Source organism: Aquila chrysaetos, chromosome 10, assembly GCF_900496995.4.
Source record: "Aquila chrysaetos chrysaetos chromosome 10, bAquChr1.4, whole genome shotgun sequence".
Lineage (NCBI taxonomy): Eukaryota > Metazoa > Chordata > Aves > Accipitriformes > Accipitridae > Aquila > Aquila chrysaetos.
The window spans coordinates 37,948,765-37,963,257 of NC_044013.1; the positions used below are offsets into that span (position 1 = coordinate 37,948,765).

The following is a 14,493-nucleotide window of genomic DNA, read 5'->3' on the forward strand; positions in this document are numbered from 1 at the left end:
GGGCAGGGGGTGAAGCCATAGCAGGTGGGGTGCTGCTGAGCTGAGAGGGCAGTGACGGCGCTGAGCCTGGCACTGCGGCATGAACGGGGAGGCGAGTAACGAGCCACTGGCCCAAGACTCTTCCAAATTAAAAACTCTTTATTTAAACTCTCTCCAGTTTCCCTTTCTCCCAGCCTGGAGCGATCCTGCTGCTTCACCAGGCCCAGGGGCTGGGCCCAGCACCCGCACAGCAGGGAGGGGGGAAGCTCGCGGGAGCCCTTGGCACGGAGGTCTGCGCCCCACAAAGCGGCCCCGGAGCACGCTGCGCCCCACATCCCCGTGCTGCTGCGCCCCTGCCCCGCAGCGACAGGGCTGCCGAGGGCCTGCGCGTGGCTAACCCCCGCCTTGGGCATCGCCGCTCCCAGCAGCGTGGGCCCCCCCTGCCATAGGGGTGCCCCTCCAGAGGGGGGGAGCGCGGGACACCCCAGTCCCTTCCCGGCCTGCCGGGTGCTGCCGTCATTTGCGCCTGCCGAAGATCGACTTCTTGCTGGGGTTCTTCTCGCCCACGCTCAGCCCGATGAGCAGACGCGCCTTCTCGTCCTCCTCCTGCTGCTGGATGGTCCCGTCTGATTTGTTCTCCAGCTTCCCCCGCGTTTCCGCGCCTGCCGCTGGCTTCAGGCGTAGCTTCTCTTTGATCACCTGCCCCGGGATTTAGGGGGTTCAGCACCCCAGGGCCGCACCCAGGCTCCTCGGCACGGGTGAGAGCCTGAGCTGCTGAGCCAGCGCGGCTGCTTCCCGCTCTGGAGAACGTGCCGCCCACCGTGGGGTTTCCACCCACGTCCTAGGCAGAACGGCTCCGGCAGCCTCCCTGCGAGCGGGAAGGAGGCACCACGGGATGGGGTCCCACATACCTGCGCCACCAAGGCTTTGCGGCTGTCCCTCTTCACCGCCATGGCGAAGTCCAGCCACGTCCACGTGTTGTTGTGGTACTCCAGGCACGGCAGCACCAGGTTCAGGTCGCCCCAGTCCACGCTGTTCTTCTCGCCCTGGGTGACAGGGGTGTCAGGCAGGGTGGGACGATGCCCCAGGCCACCCCCAGCCAGAGGGGCTGTGCCCCCTCCCCAGCACGCCCCGTCCCACCGGCCCCGCACCTTGTAGCTGACGCAGAGTGGCACCTGCGGGATCTTGATGTAGATGAAGGAATTGTTCATGGCCGCGCGCTCCTTCATCTTGTCGATGTCATCCACGGGATGCTGGGGACAGAGCAGGAGCCATGAGCAGAAGGGAAGGAGAGGGGACACAGCCAGGAACCAGCGGGGAAGAGACAGCTGGGCACTAGGCCATGGCATTGCTTCACCGGGGAGAGGCGAGAGCTGCTCTGGCATGGTGTTAGGAAAATGAGATGCTGCAGGGATCACATCAAGTGTGCAGGTGCTTGGTTGTAAAGGATGCAAATCCTCACGGTGGGAGGGAGCAGGAGAAAACGGGCAGGCAAGCGGGTAGGACATGGCTGCCCAGCCCTGCGGCCGAGGGAAAACAGACTGGCTGCACAGCAGGACTCTCCCCCATCTCCCCTCAAGGCAGCGTCAGGTACCTCGGGTGCTTTTCGGAATGATCTTCTGACCCCTGACGTCCGATTCAGTCCCTGAGCGACCCCCTTCCCTGGGCCCAGCGAGTCATCAGCCACGATCAGCTGCCGCGGCTTCACCACGGGGATCCCTGGGACAAACAAGGTGGGAGGTGGTGGCTGGTGTCTGGCTGGGGGTTAGCCATGACCCAGACTCCTTCCAGCTTCGCTGCTCTCCCCACCGGCTCCCTGCCCACAAGGGAGACCACAAGTCCCTGTTCCTCGACGTGTGGTCCACCAGCAGCTGCCCACAAACATATCCTGGACACGCAGCCAGAGCCACTCAAGGACACGGCTCGGGTGCCAGGGAGCAGGGTGACCATGAGCCTCTCACCTGTCGTCACCAGCTTGGACTTATCTTCCTCATCCCCCACCTCCTCCTCCTCCACATTGCGGCCGGGGAAGAAGAAACCCATCATCCTGTGGAAGAACTGGTGGGTGAGCTGGATCGTGAGGGGCACCACGTTCACCTGCGGGGAGAGAGGCACGTCAAAGCCAGGCACACGCTGCCTGTGCCCCACGGGGACCCTGCCACCTCCCGGCCTGGCGCCGGCACCTCGAAGTGCTCCTTGATGGAGATGCCTCCCACGGGTGGCCGGACCTTGCTGAAAATCCTCAGTGCCAGCTGCCGTCCGGACTGGCAGGAGCTCTGGGGACGCAGCACCACCTGCAGGGAAGAGGATGGGTGGCTGGGGTGAGGATAGGCCACCCGTGGGTCCCCAGGGTGCAGGGCTGCTCCCGGAGGCTGCCGCTTGCCTTGTACACAGCGTTGGGCAGGAGGTTGTTCATCGTGACCCAACCCAGTTCCAGCAGATGCTCGGCCGTGTCATCAGACTTGTTGACCTGCGCACACAGACCCATCAGCCCCGCAGGTCCCGGGCACTGGCTCGGGGGCTGTGGGTGCCACCGGCTGGCTCGGTACCTTGCTGTAGAGGAAGCGCTGGAGCTCCAGCTCGGCTATGCCCAGCTGCCCGTCCTCCTCAGTCAAGCGCCAACGTGCCTGGGCGAAGTAGAACTCAGTCCGCCGTGCCACGCTCACGTCCTCCGGCTGCTTTCGCAGCTCCATCTTGTTGGCTCGCTGCAGCTGGAAGTCCTTGAAGCACCTGCAGCAGAGAGGGGAGCGCTGGGATGTGGGAGCCCTGGAGTAAGGGGGACACAACGCTGGGGAAGCCAGAGGTAGTCCCTACCTGATCAGTATGTTCAGCTCCTCACTCTCTAGCTGCAGGTCAGCTTTCTCCTGGCTCAGCTGCTGCTGCAGCCTGTGGTTGAGGTCGAGCAGGCTCTCGTTTTTGCTGTCATCCTGCAGGGACTGAAGGACAGACAATCCTCAGCACCCTCTGCCCCAGAGCAGGGACCCCACGGAGCCAGGCCCTCCCTGGAAGCGGGCTCACCTTCACGTTGGAGTACATCTGCTTCTCCAGCTGCCGGATCTGGGCGACGTGCTGCCTCACGGCCTCTTGCAGGTGTAGGATACTGCTGCGCTGCTCCTCAGGATTGCTGGAGATTTCCAGCTGGAAGCGCACCCGCTGTTTCTTCTCACTGTGCTCCTGGACGTGGGGATAGGGGAAGGTTAGGATTGTGCTGGGTGCATTGAGTGACACGGTGACCTGAAGCCTTGCGAGTACCTTGCGTTTGGGCTCCACGTGCAGCAGCAAGTTGTTGACTATGTCAAGGATCATAGCATACTGCGCAGGGTTGGTGGAGATCTCCAGGTCGTGGTGGATCAGCGTGAACGTATCCACAGCTCCTGCAGGGACACACAAAGGGCAAGTTGGGCCTCAACATGGCCAGAAATGGGATGCATGTGGGGGCCAGCCGGAGATGGAGAGGGATGGGGAATAAGCCAAGGTGGTTACACTGGCTCCAGCAGGCACAGCATGTCCAGCATCATTTGGTGCACTGCCATGTGGCTGGGGACCCCTGCTGTATGCACCCCTCTGATCTCAGCAGGGCCAAGACAGACCATCCTTGAGCTTAGCTGGCACCTGTGGATCAACCCAGAGCTCTACCCCCGTGAGACACACTGCTTGGATGCACCCACCCTCCTGCTTCTTCAGCAGATCCTCCTTCTCCTGGTTGGCGGGAGTCTCGGGGGGCTTTATCTGCGTGGCCAGCTCGGGGTCAATGTCATGGCTGTAGCTGATATAGTACATGCGGCAGCTGCAGCGAGAGATGATCCTCTGCACCTGCTGGGTCTGCTGGGCTTCTGAGGGCTGGTTCCAGTCTGGGGACGGGGAGGGGGACCACGGTCAGAGGACCATGGCCCGGCACATCGGGAACCTTACGGCACAGGGCTCAGAGCATCAGCCAGCTCCTGGAGCCATCCGGCGACAGGCCAGGCGCTCTCAGCTTCACCAGGGGGTCACACGCAAGTGGGATTGGGGTAGGCACAGCAGCCAGCTCTGCGGGCAGTACCTGTGGTGGTGCTGACCATGCCCCCCACCGCCTGCCCGCTCTCCATCAGCTCCTGCACCGAATCCAGGCTCCGTTGCCGATGCTCCTCAATATTTTTCACCTGGGGAGGCAAGAAGGCACCAATGGCTGTCCGTGCTCTCCCTGCCTTGGCCAGGGCACTGACAGCGCTGCTTGCCCCCCACGCAGCTCACGCATCACAGCCCCCCCAGCCGCTCACCTCCAGCCAGAGCTGCCCGTGCTCCCTCTCGGTGGGGCTGCTCTCCGTCGTGGCGAAGTACTGCATGCCGTCCAGCAAGCAGGTCCAGGACGTCTTCTGCTTCAGCGTGTCCCCGTACCAGGCGGGGTGGTGCTGGCACTGCAGCAGCTGGGCCTTCGCAGCGGACACGATCACGCAGCCCTCTGTCTCCGCACCACGCAGCACCATCTGCGGGGGGAGAGACCCTGGGGGTCAGACGAGCCCTTCTGGGGCAGGCACAGCCCCTCTCTAACAGCAAGGCCATGGGGAGCGGAGAGCGTGGGGACAGGCAGGCTGGCCAAGGGCAGGTACCTGGCAGTTGACCAGTTCGATGAGGCAGTTGCGGTTGTAGATGTCATCGGTTTGGCAGGCGGCAATGCCGCACAGCTGCTCGCTAGCCCCCGACTCCTCCTCCGTGAAGACCACGAACTTGTCCGTCTCCTCAATGAGCTTCTGCAGCATGTAGGCCCCTGGGGGAGGAGAAAGGGTCAGTGCAAGGCTACGGGGGGCTGGCTGGGGGTGACAGGGTGAAGGCAGGCATGGCTTTGGGCTAGCATGCCCATTGCTGGCTGTGGGTTTCCCCTTGCTCCCCTCCCTGCCGTGCTCACCCCCTGAGGAGGCTCTCTCAGGACGGCCGCTGGTGATGGGAGCGGTCACTCTGGCAGGGACGGAGTGAGCAGAGAGCGGGCCCCGCTTCAGCTTCTTGGCTTGCAGCTGCGTGTCGATCTTCAGCCCCTTCAGGGCCTCGGTGGAGAGGTTGCGCTTGAGCACAGCCGCTTTCTTGTAGCCGTCGTAGAGGCCGAAGGCGATGTCCCGGTTGGTGGTGGTCCAGGACGCCCGCAGGTCCACCAAGTGCAGCTGGTGCGTGTGGAAACCATCGTCCCCATCCCGCAGGGGCAGCTCCTGGGCACAGAGGGTCAGAGCCTCAGCATGGCAAAGCCACTCCCAGCCCCTGCCCATGGGCTTCACACACTGGGGCTGGGAGCCCTGCCGGTCCCTGCAGGCAGAGCGTGGGGACCAGAGCCCAGGGGACCACCCCAGAGCCCTCAGCACGGACCCGTACCAGGGATGCTGTGGCTGGAACAAGGCATCCCTTTGGCCAGGCGCCGGCGAGATCAGAGGCCTTGCAGGTCTGTCTCCTCTCTGGCCAAATCCCTCCCCCATTGCACCCAAAGACCAAGGTCCCCTTGTCCCAGGGGGATGCCATCAGGCCAGCACAGGCTGCATGTCCTACGTCTTTGCAGCGGTACCTCCTCAGCCGTGCGGTTGCTGTGCCGCTGGTAGGTGAGGGAGGACAGGCTCAGCAGATGGGTTTTCTTCACCAGGGTGTCGAGCCGGTGGTCGGCATTCTCGTCACAAGTGGAGGCCATGAGGTGCACGGTGACCTGGCTCAGGTCGCTCACCATCTGTGTGATGCTCCACTCCGAAATGAGGCGTCGCATCACTGTGCCGGCTGGGGGACAGGGAGAGGGGTCAGCCGGGGCCCTGCCCTGCCTGGAAGCGTGGCCGGCAGGGCCCCCACTCACCTTGCGGGATAAGCCGCTGGGTGCCGCGAGTGAAGATGTGCCCCTGGCAGCACTCCACCTGGATCCCCCGCTGTTGGGCAAAGGAGGCCCAGTAATGCACCTGCGAGGGAGCAGAGAGCAGGGGCTGAGAGCCCAGCGCAGGCAGAGCGGGGAGGTAACACCGGACCCCCACCCCCAGGACTTGCCTGCAGCCGGGGGAAGAGCGCGGTATAAGACAACTGCTTGTAATGCTGCCCCAGCTTCTTCTTACTGGGTTTCATGTTGTTGAAGAGCTTCCCGCGACAGATGGGGCGCGTCACGCTGGTCCACGTGGCCCAAAAGTTCTGCATCCAGCGGAGGGTGCTGCTGTAGAGCAGGATCCGGGGCTGGGAGTGCTCTGAGAATACACCCGCCGTCAGCCAGCACTGCGGGGCAGGGACACAGCAGCACCCAACCCAGGACTGATAAGGATCGCTAAAACCAGCATGCCTCGCCCCATCCCCCTCGGCCCCGAGGGATCCCCGGGGCGCCGTCACCCACCCTCACTGGGCCGTGTCAGGTCCATCCGGATGGAGAGGTTGAGGTTCTCGGAGCGGAAGGCACGGTAGGAGTCGTACTGCTGCCCCACCGGCACCTCGGGCAGGAACTCGGGGGAGCGCAGCACCACGCCGTGGTGGTCGTGGGGGTTCCCGTGGCACAGCCACTGCAGGTCCAGCGTCATGCAGAGATCGGGCAGGTGCAGGAAGCAGCAGTCGTCGTACCTGAACGGGGAAAGAGAACCCAGTTACCCCCCAGCACTGGTGGCAGCCCCCGCACTCCTGGGCCCACGCTCACTTGGAGGCTGTCCGGACGTTGATGTCCAGGTTGCCCTTGAAGACGAACTGCCCAGGCTTCCAGTGGAAGGAGAGGTGGCTCCATTCCCAGTGCATGTTCTCCGTGGTGTTGTAGGGGTCCTGCAAGGACAAGCGTGGGGAGAGGCAGGTGTGAGCCGAGCCCGGGCCACGCTCTGCTCCCTACCCCGGCAGTACCCACCTCGGTGGCCAGCTGGTGCAGGTTGGCCTGTTCAATGTCCATGTGCCAGTCCCCGTGGAAGAGAAGGCGGCTCTTGTCCCACCAGGGCAATGGGGCGCTGGGGTCCTCTGAGGGCTTGGTGAGGAGATCCACGCACTGGCCGATCAGGGTCCAGGCCGGGTCCCAGCAGGGCCCCCAGACGATGGTGTACTGGGAGATCTCAGCTGGGGACATAGAGGTTGGCTCAGCCCTTTGCATGTCCCACGCAGCCCCGTCCCCACCGTGGCACAGAGCCCCCCTATCCCTCCAGCTCTTACAGTGAAAGTCGTGGTAGAACTTCAAGGGTGGCATGTTCCTCTCCACTGTCGCATCTCCCCAGGGCAGTCCCAGCTTCAGGACCTGGCGGCGCCGGGAACAGGCCTGGCCACACTGCTCGGCTCCGATCAGCCGGCCGGAGAGCTGCCAATTCCGGATCTCAAAGAGGTAGCGAGGGTAGTCACGGATCCGCACTGCAGGGCAGAGGATGGGCTGAGAGACGGGGCAGTGAAGGGACGCTGCCCCAGTCCCCTACTCTGGGCCACGGCAGGAGCCGCTGTCCTGTCCCATCTCGGCTCCCTCCCCACTCCCTTGAACCTCCAAAAATCATCACCCCTGTTTGGTTACACATCACGTGGTGCCAGCAGGTGCCTGTCCTGGGAGCCCAGGCCACGCAGCCACCATGCTGTCCTCCAAGGTCACCCTCACGCAAAGCAACTCACCGAAGAAGCTGCCAACTCTGCCCTTCATCATGCGGCACCACTGGGTGACCATCTCCAGACCCTCAGGGGGGAACGGGCTGACGCCGTCCACGTCCCTCATCTGTTCCAACACACGCTCCGTGCCGTGGAAGGACTCGTCAGCCATGGCCACCAGCTCCAAGTGGGCCAGGGTCCAGGTGAGGAGGGCCCTCCGCATGGGCGTGTTGGCATAGAGGCGCCGCGAGCGCTGGATGTAGATCTCGATGTTCTTCTTCTCCAGCGAGGCGTAGAGCTCCTCGATCTTACGGGCAGGCAGCAGCTCGCCGTGCTGCTTGCGCAGCGCAGCCACCTTGGTGTCCAGCAGCTGCAACCGCTTGGCACTCTCCTTGCTCTCGTCCTTCATCAGCTCGTAGTTGTCTCGTAACTTGACCTCAAAGACGTCGTCCAGGAAGACCCAGGAGAAGTGCGTCACTTTGAGCAGGAGGTCGGGGGGCAGCGCCGTGCTGGCAGGGTGGCCATGCCGGTGCAGGCCTTTCAGCCACTTCTGCACGCCCACAGCAGCGTCCAGCGTGCGGGAGAAGTCGTACTGGTAGGGGAACTCGATGGTCACGCTGGCAAAGGAGAAGGCCCAGCCACGGTTGCGGAGGGTGCGCAGGGTGGGGAAGGCGCAGCGGTGCAAGATGACCTCCTCCAGCTCTGGCAGCAGCTTCACCTCCACCTCCTTGAAGCTGAAGATGCTGTGTCCGTCAAAGCCAGCGGCCAGCTCGGGGCAGTAGCCGTGCAGGGCACCGCCGTGCCAGCTCACGGAGGTCTGTTCGGCAGCCAGGCTGATGTAGTTGGCCTCAGAGACAAAGGCTGTGAGCTTGGCAGAGCTCAGCTCCAGTGACAGGGACAGGAGTCTTTTGGGAGAGGTCCCATCTGGCTGGAGGGGCCCTGGTGTCTCAGTAGGGGTGACTGGGTGGGATGCTGGGCTCTCTGGGAGCGGGGAATGAGGCGTCCTGTGGCCGAGGGCGCTCCGCAAGGCTTCGTGGCACTGCAGGGTGGCCAGGGTGTGATGGTACAAGTGCATGTGGTCGGGTGGGCTCCACAGCACCGCCAGCCCCTCGCCGCACTGCACCTACACCGGAGAGAGCGAGCAGGCACCAAGTCACCGCCGGGTCCAGCACAGCCCAGCCCCATTCTCCTCTCCAGCACCTTTCGGTGCCAGCCAATCCTCCCCCTGCCCCATCCATCCCAGTCCCACCAGTACAGGATAAAGCAGAGACCTGACACCCAAACCAACCTCCAGGGAGCGGATGCTGCTGTGGTAGGTGACAGAGAGCATGGAGAGGTTGGCCACCGGATTGGGGATGGCAGGAGCTTTGCAGCATGGCTGCATCTTCTCCGTGATGCTCTTCACCAAGGCCAGCACCATGCCTTGGACGCTGACCGTGCAGCTCTCGGCACTCCCCAGGATGGTCAACGTGTCCAGCCGCAGCTCCAGGGCACCTAGAGAGATGGCACGTCAGTGCTGGAGGCACGGAGGAGGCACACCACGACATGCCACGTTCCTCTGACCGCGGGGCTGTTCCAGGACAGCCATCTGGGATCAGTCTGGATGCTACTTACCCACCAGGGCTGAGAGTGTGAAAAGGTTCACGTCCTCCACCTTCAGATCCACCTTCCAGAGCAGCCCCCAGGGCTCAGCTGAGGCAGAGGGCGGCTGCTTGGCAAGCCCAGCTCCACTGGGCCTTGGGCAGAACAGGGGCAGGACCCTCGCCAGGCACTCTGTGCAGGTGTCCGACGACTCCACTTGCAACCCCCGGATAGTGCAGTCCAGGAAAAGCGTGTCCGACTGGGCGCTGGACATGCCCAGGGGCTGGTTATAGCTGCCCTGCAGGACAAACATGACGATCGCTCTCAGGCTGCAGGATGTCCCCATGCCACCACGTGTCCCCATGCCACCCACATGGAGTTGCAAACAGGCAATCCCCCCTTCCAAGAGCCACCCCTCGCCCCCTCAGCTCGCCCCTCACCTGCAGGTTGAAGGAGTCGAGGATGAGGGCTTCTCCCCACACATGCATGTTGGGGGGATGTGGGGCACGCTGGATGTGTGAGTCGTTGCCCACGCGCCAGCAGAGGTGGTCCACGGCCAGCACCGCTCGCTGGTGCACGCTCTGCGGCCGCAGGTGCTGGTAGTCTGCAGGCAGAGAGGAGGGGGTGAGTGCAGGCAGGGCTCGCTGCTGCCTGCTCAGCTGCCCCCGAACAGGGGCAACCCAGACACAACCAGGCAGGGGTCCACAGCCCCTAGCCAGACACGGACACGGGCAAGCACAGAGATAGCATGGCCCTCCCCATTTTCATCCTGGTGCCTCTCTGGCAGAGCCACCAACCCCCAAGAAGAGCCCAGCAGCCACCCTGGTGCCAGCTGCCAGCCCGTACCTGCAGAGATGGAGTTGAAGCCCAAGGCGAAGGGTGGCGTGTCCCCCAGCTGCACTGACACATTGACATTGGACAGCGAGGCACACAGGATGATGGGCGCTATGATTTGGGGATAGCTCCTGCACGGGGCAAGCAGGGATGGGCTGTTACCGGGGCGCTGCGTGCCCCAGAGCCTGGCGGGGAGCAGGCCCAGAGGGACGCCCTCGCCACAGGGGCCCCCCCGACCGCCTGCCACCCTTCGTACCAGCCTCCCCGTCCCACAGGCCGTGCACAGGGCAGAGAAGGTGCTGGGTGCCTGGGCACCCTGCCAGAGCGTAGCAGGCGAGAGGAAACAAGCTGTGATACCAGCAGCTGCCCTGAGGCTGAGTTTACCTTCCCTTGTGCCCTTCGCTGGGGACAGGCACCGCCCGGCACCTGTATTCCTGTGCCAACAGGCCCAGCCAGTGTGAAAACTCTTGGTGACGGTAGTGGATGATGCAGGTGTTGAGCAGCACGGCAGCCGAGAGGTCAATGGCTGTGACCTAGAGAAGGGAGAGGGCCAGGTGGCAAAAAACTCATGCCAGGAGCCGAATCAGCTACCCCCGGGGGACAGGAGCATGCCCAGCGCTCACTCACCTGCACGCTGGTCTTCAGGGAGTTGAGGCACACGATGCGCTGGCGGCTCTGGGACAGGAGAAGGCCGTCTGGGGAGAGAAAGGAGCAGAAGTGAGGGGTGGCAGAGGGCAGCGACAGCAGCCCTGTCCCGCAGGCGACCTCCTGGCTACTTGCCCTCCAGCTGGAGGTCTACACTCATTTGGTCCAGGTCTGAGGTGGGAGTGAAGTTGCGCAGCGGGATCTGCTCCTCTTCGCGCTGATATAGAAACTGCAGCAGCTTCAGGCTCCAGGTGAGGTGCCTGTAAGAAGCAGGGAGTTACTGCCAGAAGGGAACTGCACTGTCATGTCCTCCATCTCCCCGTCTCTCATTCCCAGCTGACCAGCATGCTGGCACAGAAAAAGAGCAGCCAGTGCCCAGCCCAGCGCTCTCATCAGCAGAGGAACCCAGCAGGCTGTCCTACTGGAGAACCAGCTAATGTGCCTTCCTCCTTCCCCAAGAGCCCAGCCCCAGGCCAAGCTCAGTCCTTCCCTAGAGCCCTAGGACTCGCTCTCTGCGGTCTGGCAGAGCAGGGGACGAGCAGGGAATGGCGCAGTTGTCCATAGGTCTGTGTCCCCAGCGCTAATCAGGGCTAGGACGGCCTCCCCCTCCACCTGCCTCCTTACCTCTTCTGGCTGTTCATAGACAGCACCATGCTGGTGCTCTCCAGCTTCACCTCCACCCTCCTGGGGATGAGCTGCAGCGTGTCCCTGCTCAGCAGAGACAGGGACTTCAGGGGCTCCCCCGAGCCTGGAGAGGAACACACAGAATCACGGGAAGGCTCTGGCCCAAAACCCCACACCCTGCAGCGGGAGGGAGCGACGGCACAGCAAAATCACTCTGGCTCCAGGGTAAGCGTGGGGGCTGCCAGCCCCTGCCCTGCCCAGAGCTTGTCCCCGTCCCCGTCCCTGACCTGCGCTGGGCCGTTCCCCCCCACTGCTGCGCTGGGCCCTGGCAGTGATGCGGTGCAGCAGCGGGCTGCAGAAGAGCCCTTCGTGTAGCTCTGCCTGCAGGGTCCGGACGCGCAGCCTGACGCCCACCAGCCGCCGCTTGCTGCCGATCTCCAGTGAGAGGGAGAGTGCCAGGGCCAGCTCCGCCAGGCAGGTGTCATCCTGTACGGGGACACGGGCAAGGAGTGCACAAAGAGTCACCCAACTCCATGCCGGTGGACGCTGCAGGTGAAGCACTGGGCACAGCACGGAGCCCAGAGCGTTGCAGCATTGCCCAGCCTCAGGGACATGCTGGAACAGGTCCTCAGGGTGTCCCAGAGAGCCAGTGCCCAGGCTCGAAATGTTGAATTTCTCCCTTTCCCAGCACTCACCAGCTGGCTGCTCCGGAGGACTTTGCTGTTCACCTTTGTCAGGCTCACCTCACAGGTCAGGCTGGGGACAGCAGAGAACAGATAGAGGATGCGGGTCCTGCTGCCTGTGAACCAAGCCCCTGCCTTCTCTTTTCTGTGGGACACAGGGACTCCAAGTCCCTGCTCCAAGTCCTCCCAAAAGCAGAGCACACCCTAACTCTGTGCACAGTGCAGCAACTCATAATTTGGAGAACACACAACTTGAGCTTCCCATGAAGGGAAAAGGGACCGGACCAGCCTCAGAGGAGGTTAATGTGTCACATCACAGGTGACATGGGATGCTGCTGAGCAGGACAGAGAGAGACGAGACACCAGATTGGGGTTGGAAGAGCCTTCCTACCCCCTGAGACCCAGGGCCAGGCTAGGGAAGCAGAGCGGGGCGCGAACACAGCGTTACCTCTTCCCATCACCGTTCAGGAGGAGACGTGTCTTGCTGGCCTGGATGTGCCAGAGAGACTCTGAGGTGGCCACGTGCAGAACCATGATGTTGATGGAGTCCATGTGGATGGAAAAGAGCTGGGGGGAAGGTGCTGCTGTGAGGGATGTCCGACAGCAGCACAGCCCACAACAGCCTCTCACCGAGCCAGTGTCTCACCTGGCTAAGGAGCCTCAGCAGGGAGGGTTTAAGAGTCAGGTCTGCTCTGCTTTCATCTCCATCGGCTTCTCTGGGAGCCTCCAGGACGGACGGCTGGAACCCAGGGCCCTTCTGGAGATCTGTGCGGATTCGCACCTCGCCAAAACACAGCTCAAAGTAGCGCCTGCGGAAGAACAGCATGGGCAACTCTTACAAGAGCTCACATATGGCACACCCGGCCCCATCGCCAGGGATGCCCCCCGCCCTGGGGATGTGCAGGACCAGGACAAGGGCATCCACAAGACACTGCCACCTCAAAGAAGAGTGATCCACTCCCACACAGAGCAGACCATGGGGAAATAGGGACTGCAGAAAGGTGTAAAGGCAGGAGAACCGCAGTCAGTGGGGCCAGGGATGAGCCAGACCCCCCAAGACAGCAGGGAGGGAGCTGGGGTGGGGGTACGTACGGCAGCTCCCGGCTCAGTTTACTGGAGATCCAGACGTTGTCGATCTCCTGCAAGGATGCACAGGTAGGTCAGAGAAGAAACAACCTGGCTCTGCCTTGTGATGCTCATCCCTACATTCCCACTCCGCTCCCAATGCTTGGCATCATGCAGGGAGCAGCCAAAAACCCCAAGTTTGGCCATGGGACGAAGGGCCTGGCACTAGCTATGGAGCTGTGCAACAGCAGCTTGGCTGCAGGGATTTGCTGCCAGCCTGGAAGTAACCGCAGCCATCCCGCCTGCCCTCATCTGCTGGTGACTGCCCCTCGCCTGGGTACCCACCACAGTCTGCTGCTCCTGCTGGAACTTCAGGCTGATGTTCTGCGCCCAGAAGAAGCCGAAGGACCCAATCTTCAGCTCCGCATGAAGCTTCTGCCGGCACCAGGTGACAGCCAGGCGACATGCCAGCCACCTGTGGGGACAGGAGGAAGGCCAGGGTCAGCCTCCCCACTGGGAACCCTCTTTCCCCTTTGAGCAGCAGCACCAGCTCCAGCACCCACAGCTGGATGGGAGCTCCCAGGGCCCGGCCCTGCCATCACAGGTGCCCCAAGCTGGGGCAGGGACCCTGCAGGGTCACCCCCCCCCCCAGCCCTAAAGGACCCCCTTTCACCACCACCCCCTGACACCCCATGCCACCCCTGTGGGCTCCCCTGGACTCCTGTAAGCCCCCAAGCCCCTGACACCCTCCCACCCAGCCCTGTGAGCCCTCCCAACCCTCCCCAGCACCCCCCATGCCCTGCACAGCACCCCTCCAGCCCTAGGACCCCCCCCCAAACCCCTGCAAGCTCCCACCCCCCCGACACCTCTCCCCCAGCCCCGTGAGTCACCCCAAACTCCTGACACCCCCTCCCGAGCCCTCTTTGTCCCCCTTAACACCTGCTGCCCCCCCCCCCCAGACCCCCAACACCTCACTCTCAGCCCCGTGGGTCCCTTCCCACCCCTGCCAGCCCCCACGCAGCCCTGTGGGCCCCTTCCACCAGCCCTGTCACCCCCCCCCCAAAACCCCTACAGGCCCCCAAAACCTCCTGCCACCCCACTGCCAGCCCCGTGAACCCCCCCCATCCCTGTCACACCCCCCCCCCCCAAATCCCTGCGGGCCCCCCTATACCCCTTGTCACCCCACTACCAGCTCCGTGGGCCCCCCCCACGCCCCCACACCCGCTCCCCCAGGCCCTGACCGCGCCAGCAGCCCGGCGAGCAGCGCGACGACGACGAGGCCGAGCAGCACGGCGGGCAGCGGCGGCGGCATGGCGACCCCCGGTCCCGGTATATTTCCCACCGCCGCCGCCGCCGCCGCCCGTGGGGCCGACCGCCCGCGCACCCGGAGTGGCCGCTGGGAGGGGCGGGGCGGGGGCGGGGCCGGCGGCAAGGGCCGAGCGATGTTTTCCCGGAGTGAGCGGGAGCGGCAGCGCCCCGCCGGGGTTAGCACCGGGATGGGGATGTACCGGGTCCGCCCCCCCCCCCGGTCCCGTTCGTTCCCTCTACCCCCCGCACA

At 63.8% G+C, this 14,493-nt stretch overlaps 1 protein-coding gene across 2 annotated transcripts; it reads right to left on the reverse strand.

Moving 5' to 3' along the window:
- Nucleotides 1–120: 120 nt before the first annotated feature.
- Nucleotides 121–14,327, reverse strand: KIAA0100 (KIAA0100 ortholog). 2 transcript variants are annotated; one of them, XM_030029424.2, is made up of 39 exons: nucleotides 14,177–14,321; nucleotides 13,281–13,410; nucleotides 12,963–13,009; nucleotides 12,517–12,679; nucleotides 12,319–12,437; nucleotides 11,883–11,943; nucleotides 11,475–11,673; nucleotides 11,188–11,311; nucleotides 10,699–10,823; nucleotides 10,546–10,613; nucleotides 10,303–10,451; nucleotides 9,931–10,049; nucleotides 9,525–9,688; nucleotides 9,118–9,382; nucleotides 8,792–8,997; nucleotides 7,531–8,626; nucleotides 7,090–7,281; nucleotides 6,794–6,996; nucleotides 6,596–6,714; nucleotides 6,302–6,522; nucleotides 5,968–6,158; nucleotides 5,783–5,882; nucleotides 5,507–5,709; nucleotides 4,865–5,159; nucleotides 4,569–4,726; nucleotides 4,239–4,445; nucleotides 4,022–4,121; nucleotides 3,648–3,830; nucleotides 3,232–3,353; nucleotides 2,998–3,153; nucleotides 2,794–2,915; nucleotides 2,529–2,709; nucleotides 2,363–2,449; nucleotides 2,163–2,273; nucleotides 1,941–2,076; nucleotides 1,574–1,698; nucleotides 1,131–1,232; nucleotides 891–1,025; nucleotides 121–678 (listed from the first exon to the last, which is right to left on the reverse strand). In XM_030029424.2, exons 1-39 carry the CDS (start codon nucleotides 14,245–14,247, stop codon nucleotides 496–498), a joined length of 6,738 nt encoding a protein of 2,245 aa, XP_029885284.1. In that variant the 5' UTR covers nucleotides 14,248–14,321; the 3' UTR covers nucleotides 121–495. The 2 variants fall into 2 exon arrangements, 1 of the variants encoding a protein (XP_029885284.1); XR_005933294.1 differs by lacking the exons at nucleotides 121–678; nucleotides 891–1,025; nucleotides 1,131–1,232; ... (11 more) ...; nucleotides 4,569–4,726; nucleotides 4,865–5,159 and having other exon boundaries at nucleotides 5,574–5,709; nucleotides 5,968–6,186; nucleotides 14,177–14,327.
- Between the last annotated feature and the right edge of the window lie 166 nt (nucleotides 14,328–14,493).

Excerpts from the sequence above, each read along its gene's own strand:
- KIAA0100 (XM_030029424.2), bottom strand. The coding sequence starts at position 14,247 with ATGCCGCCGCCGCTGCCCGCCGTGCTGCTCGGCCTCGTCGTCGTCGCG. Across the intron at positions 11,674-11,882 it reads TCCTCCGGAGCAGCCAGCTG|GATGACACCTGCCTGGCGGA; the intron begins GTGAGTGCTGGG and ends GTCCCCGTACAG. Across the intron at positions 5,710-5,782 it reads CCAGCGGCTTATCCCGCAAG|CCGGCACAGTGATGCGACGC; the intron begins GTGAGTGGGGGC and ends CCTGTCCCCCAG.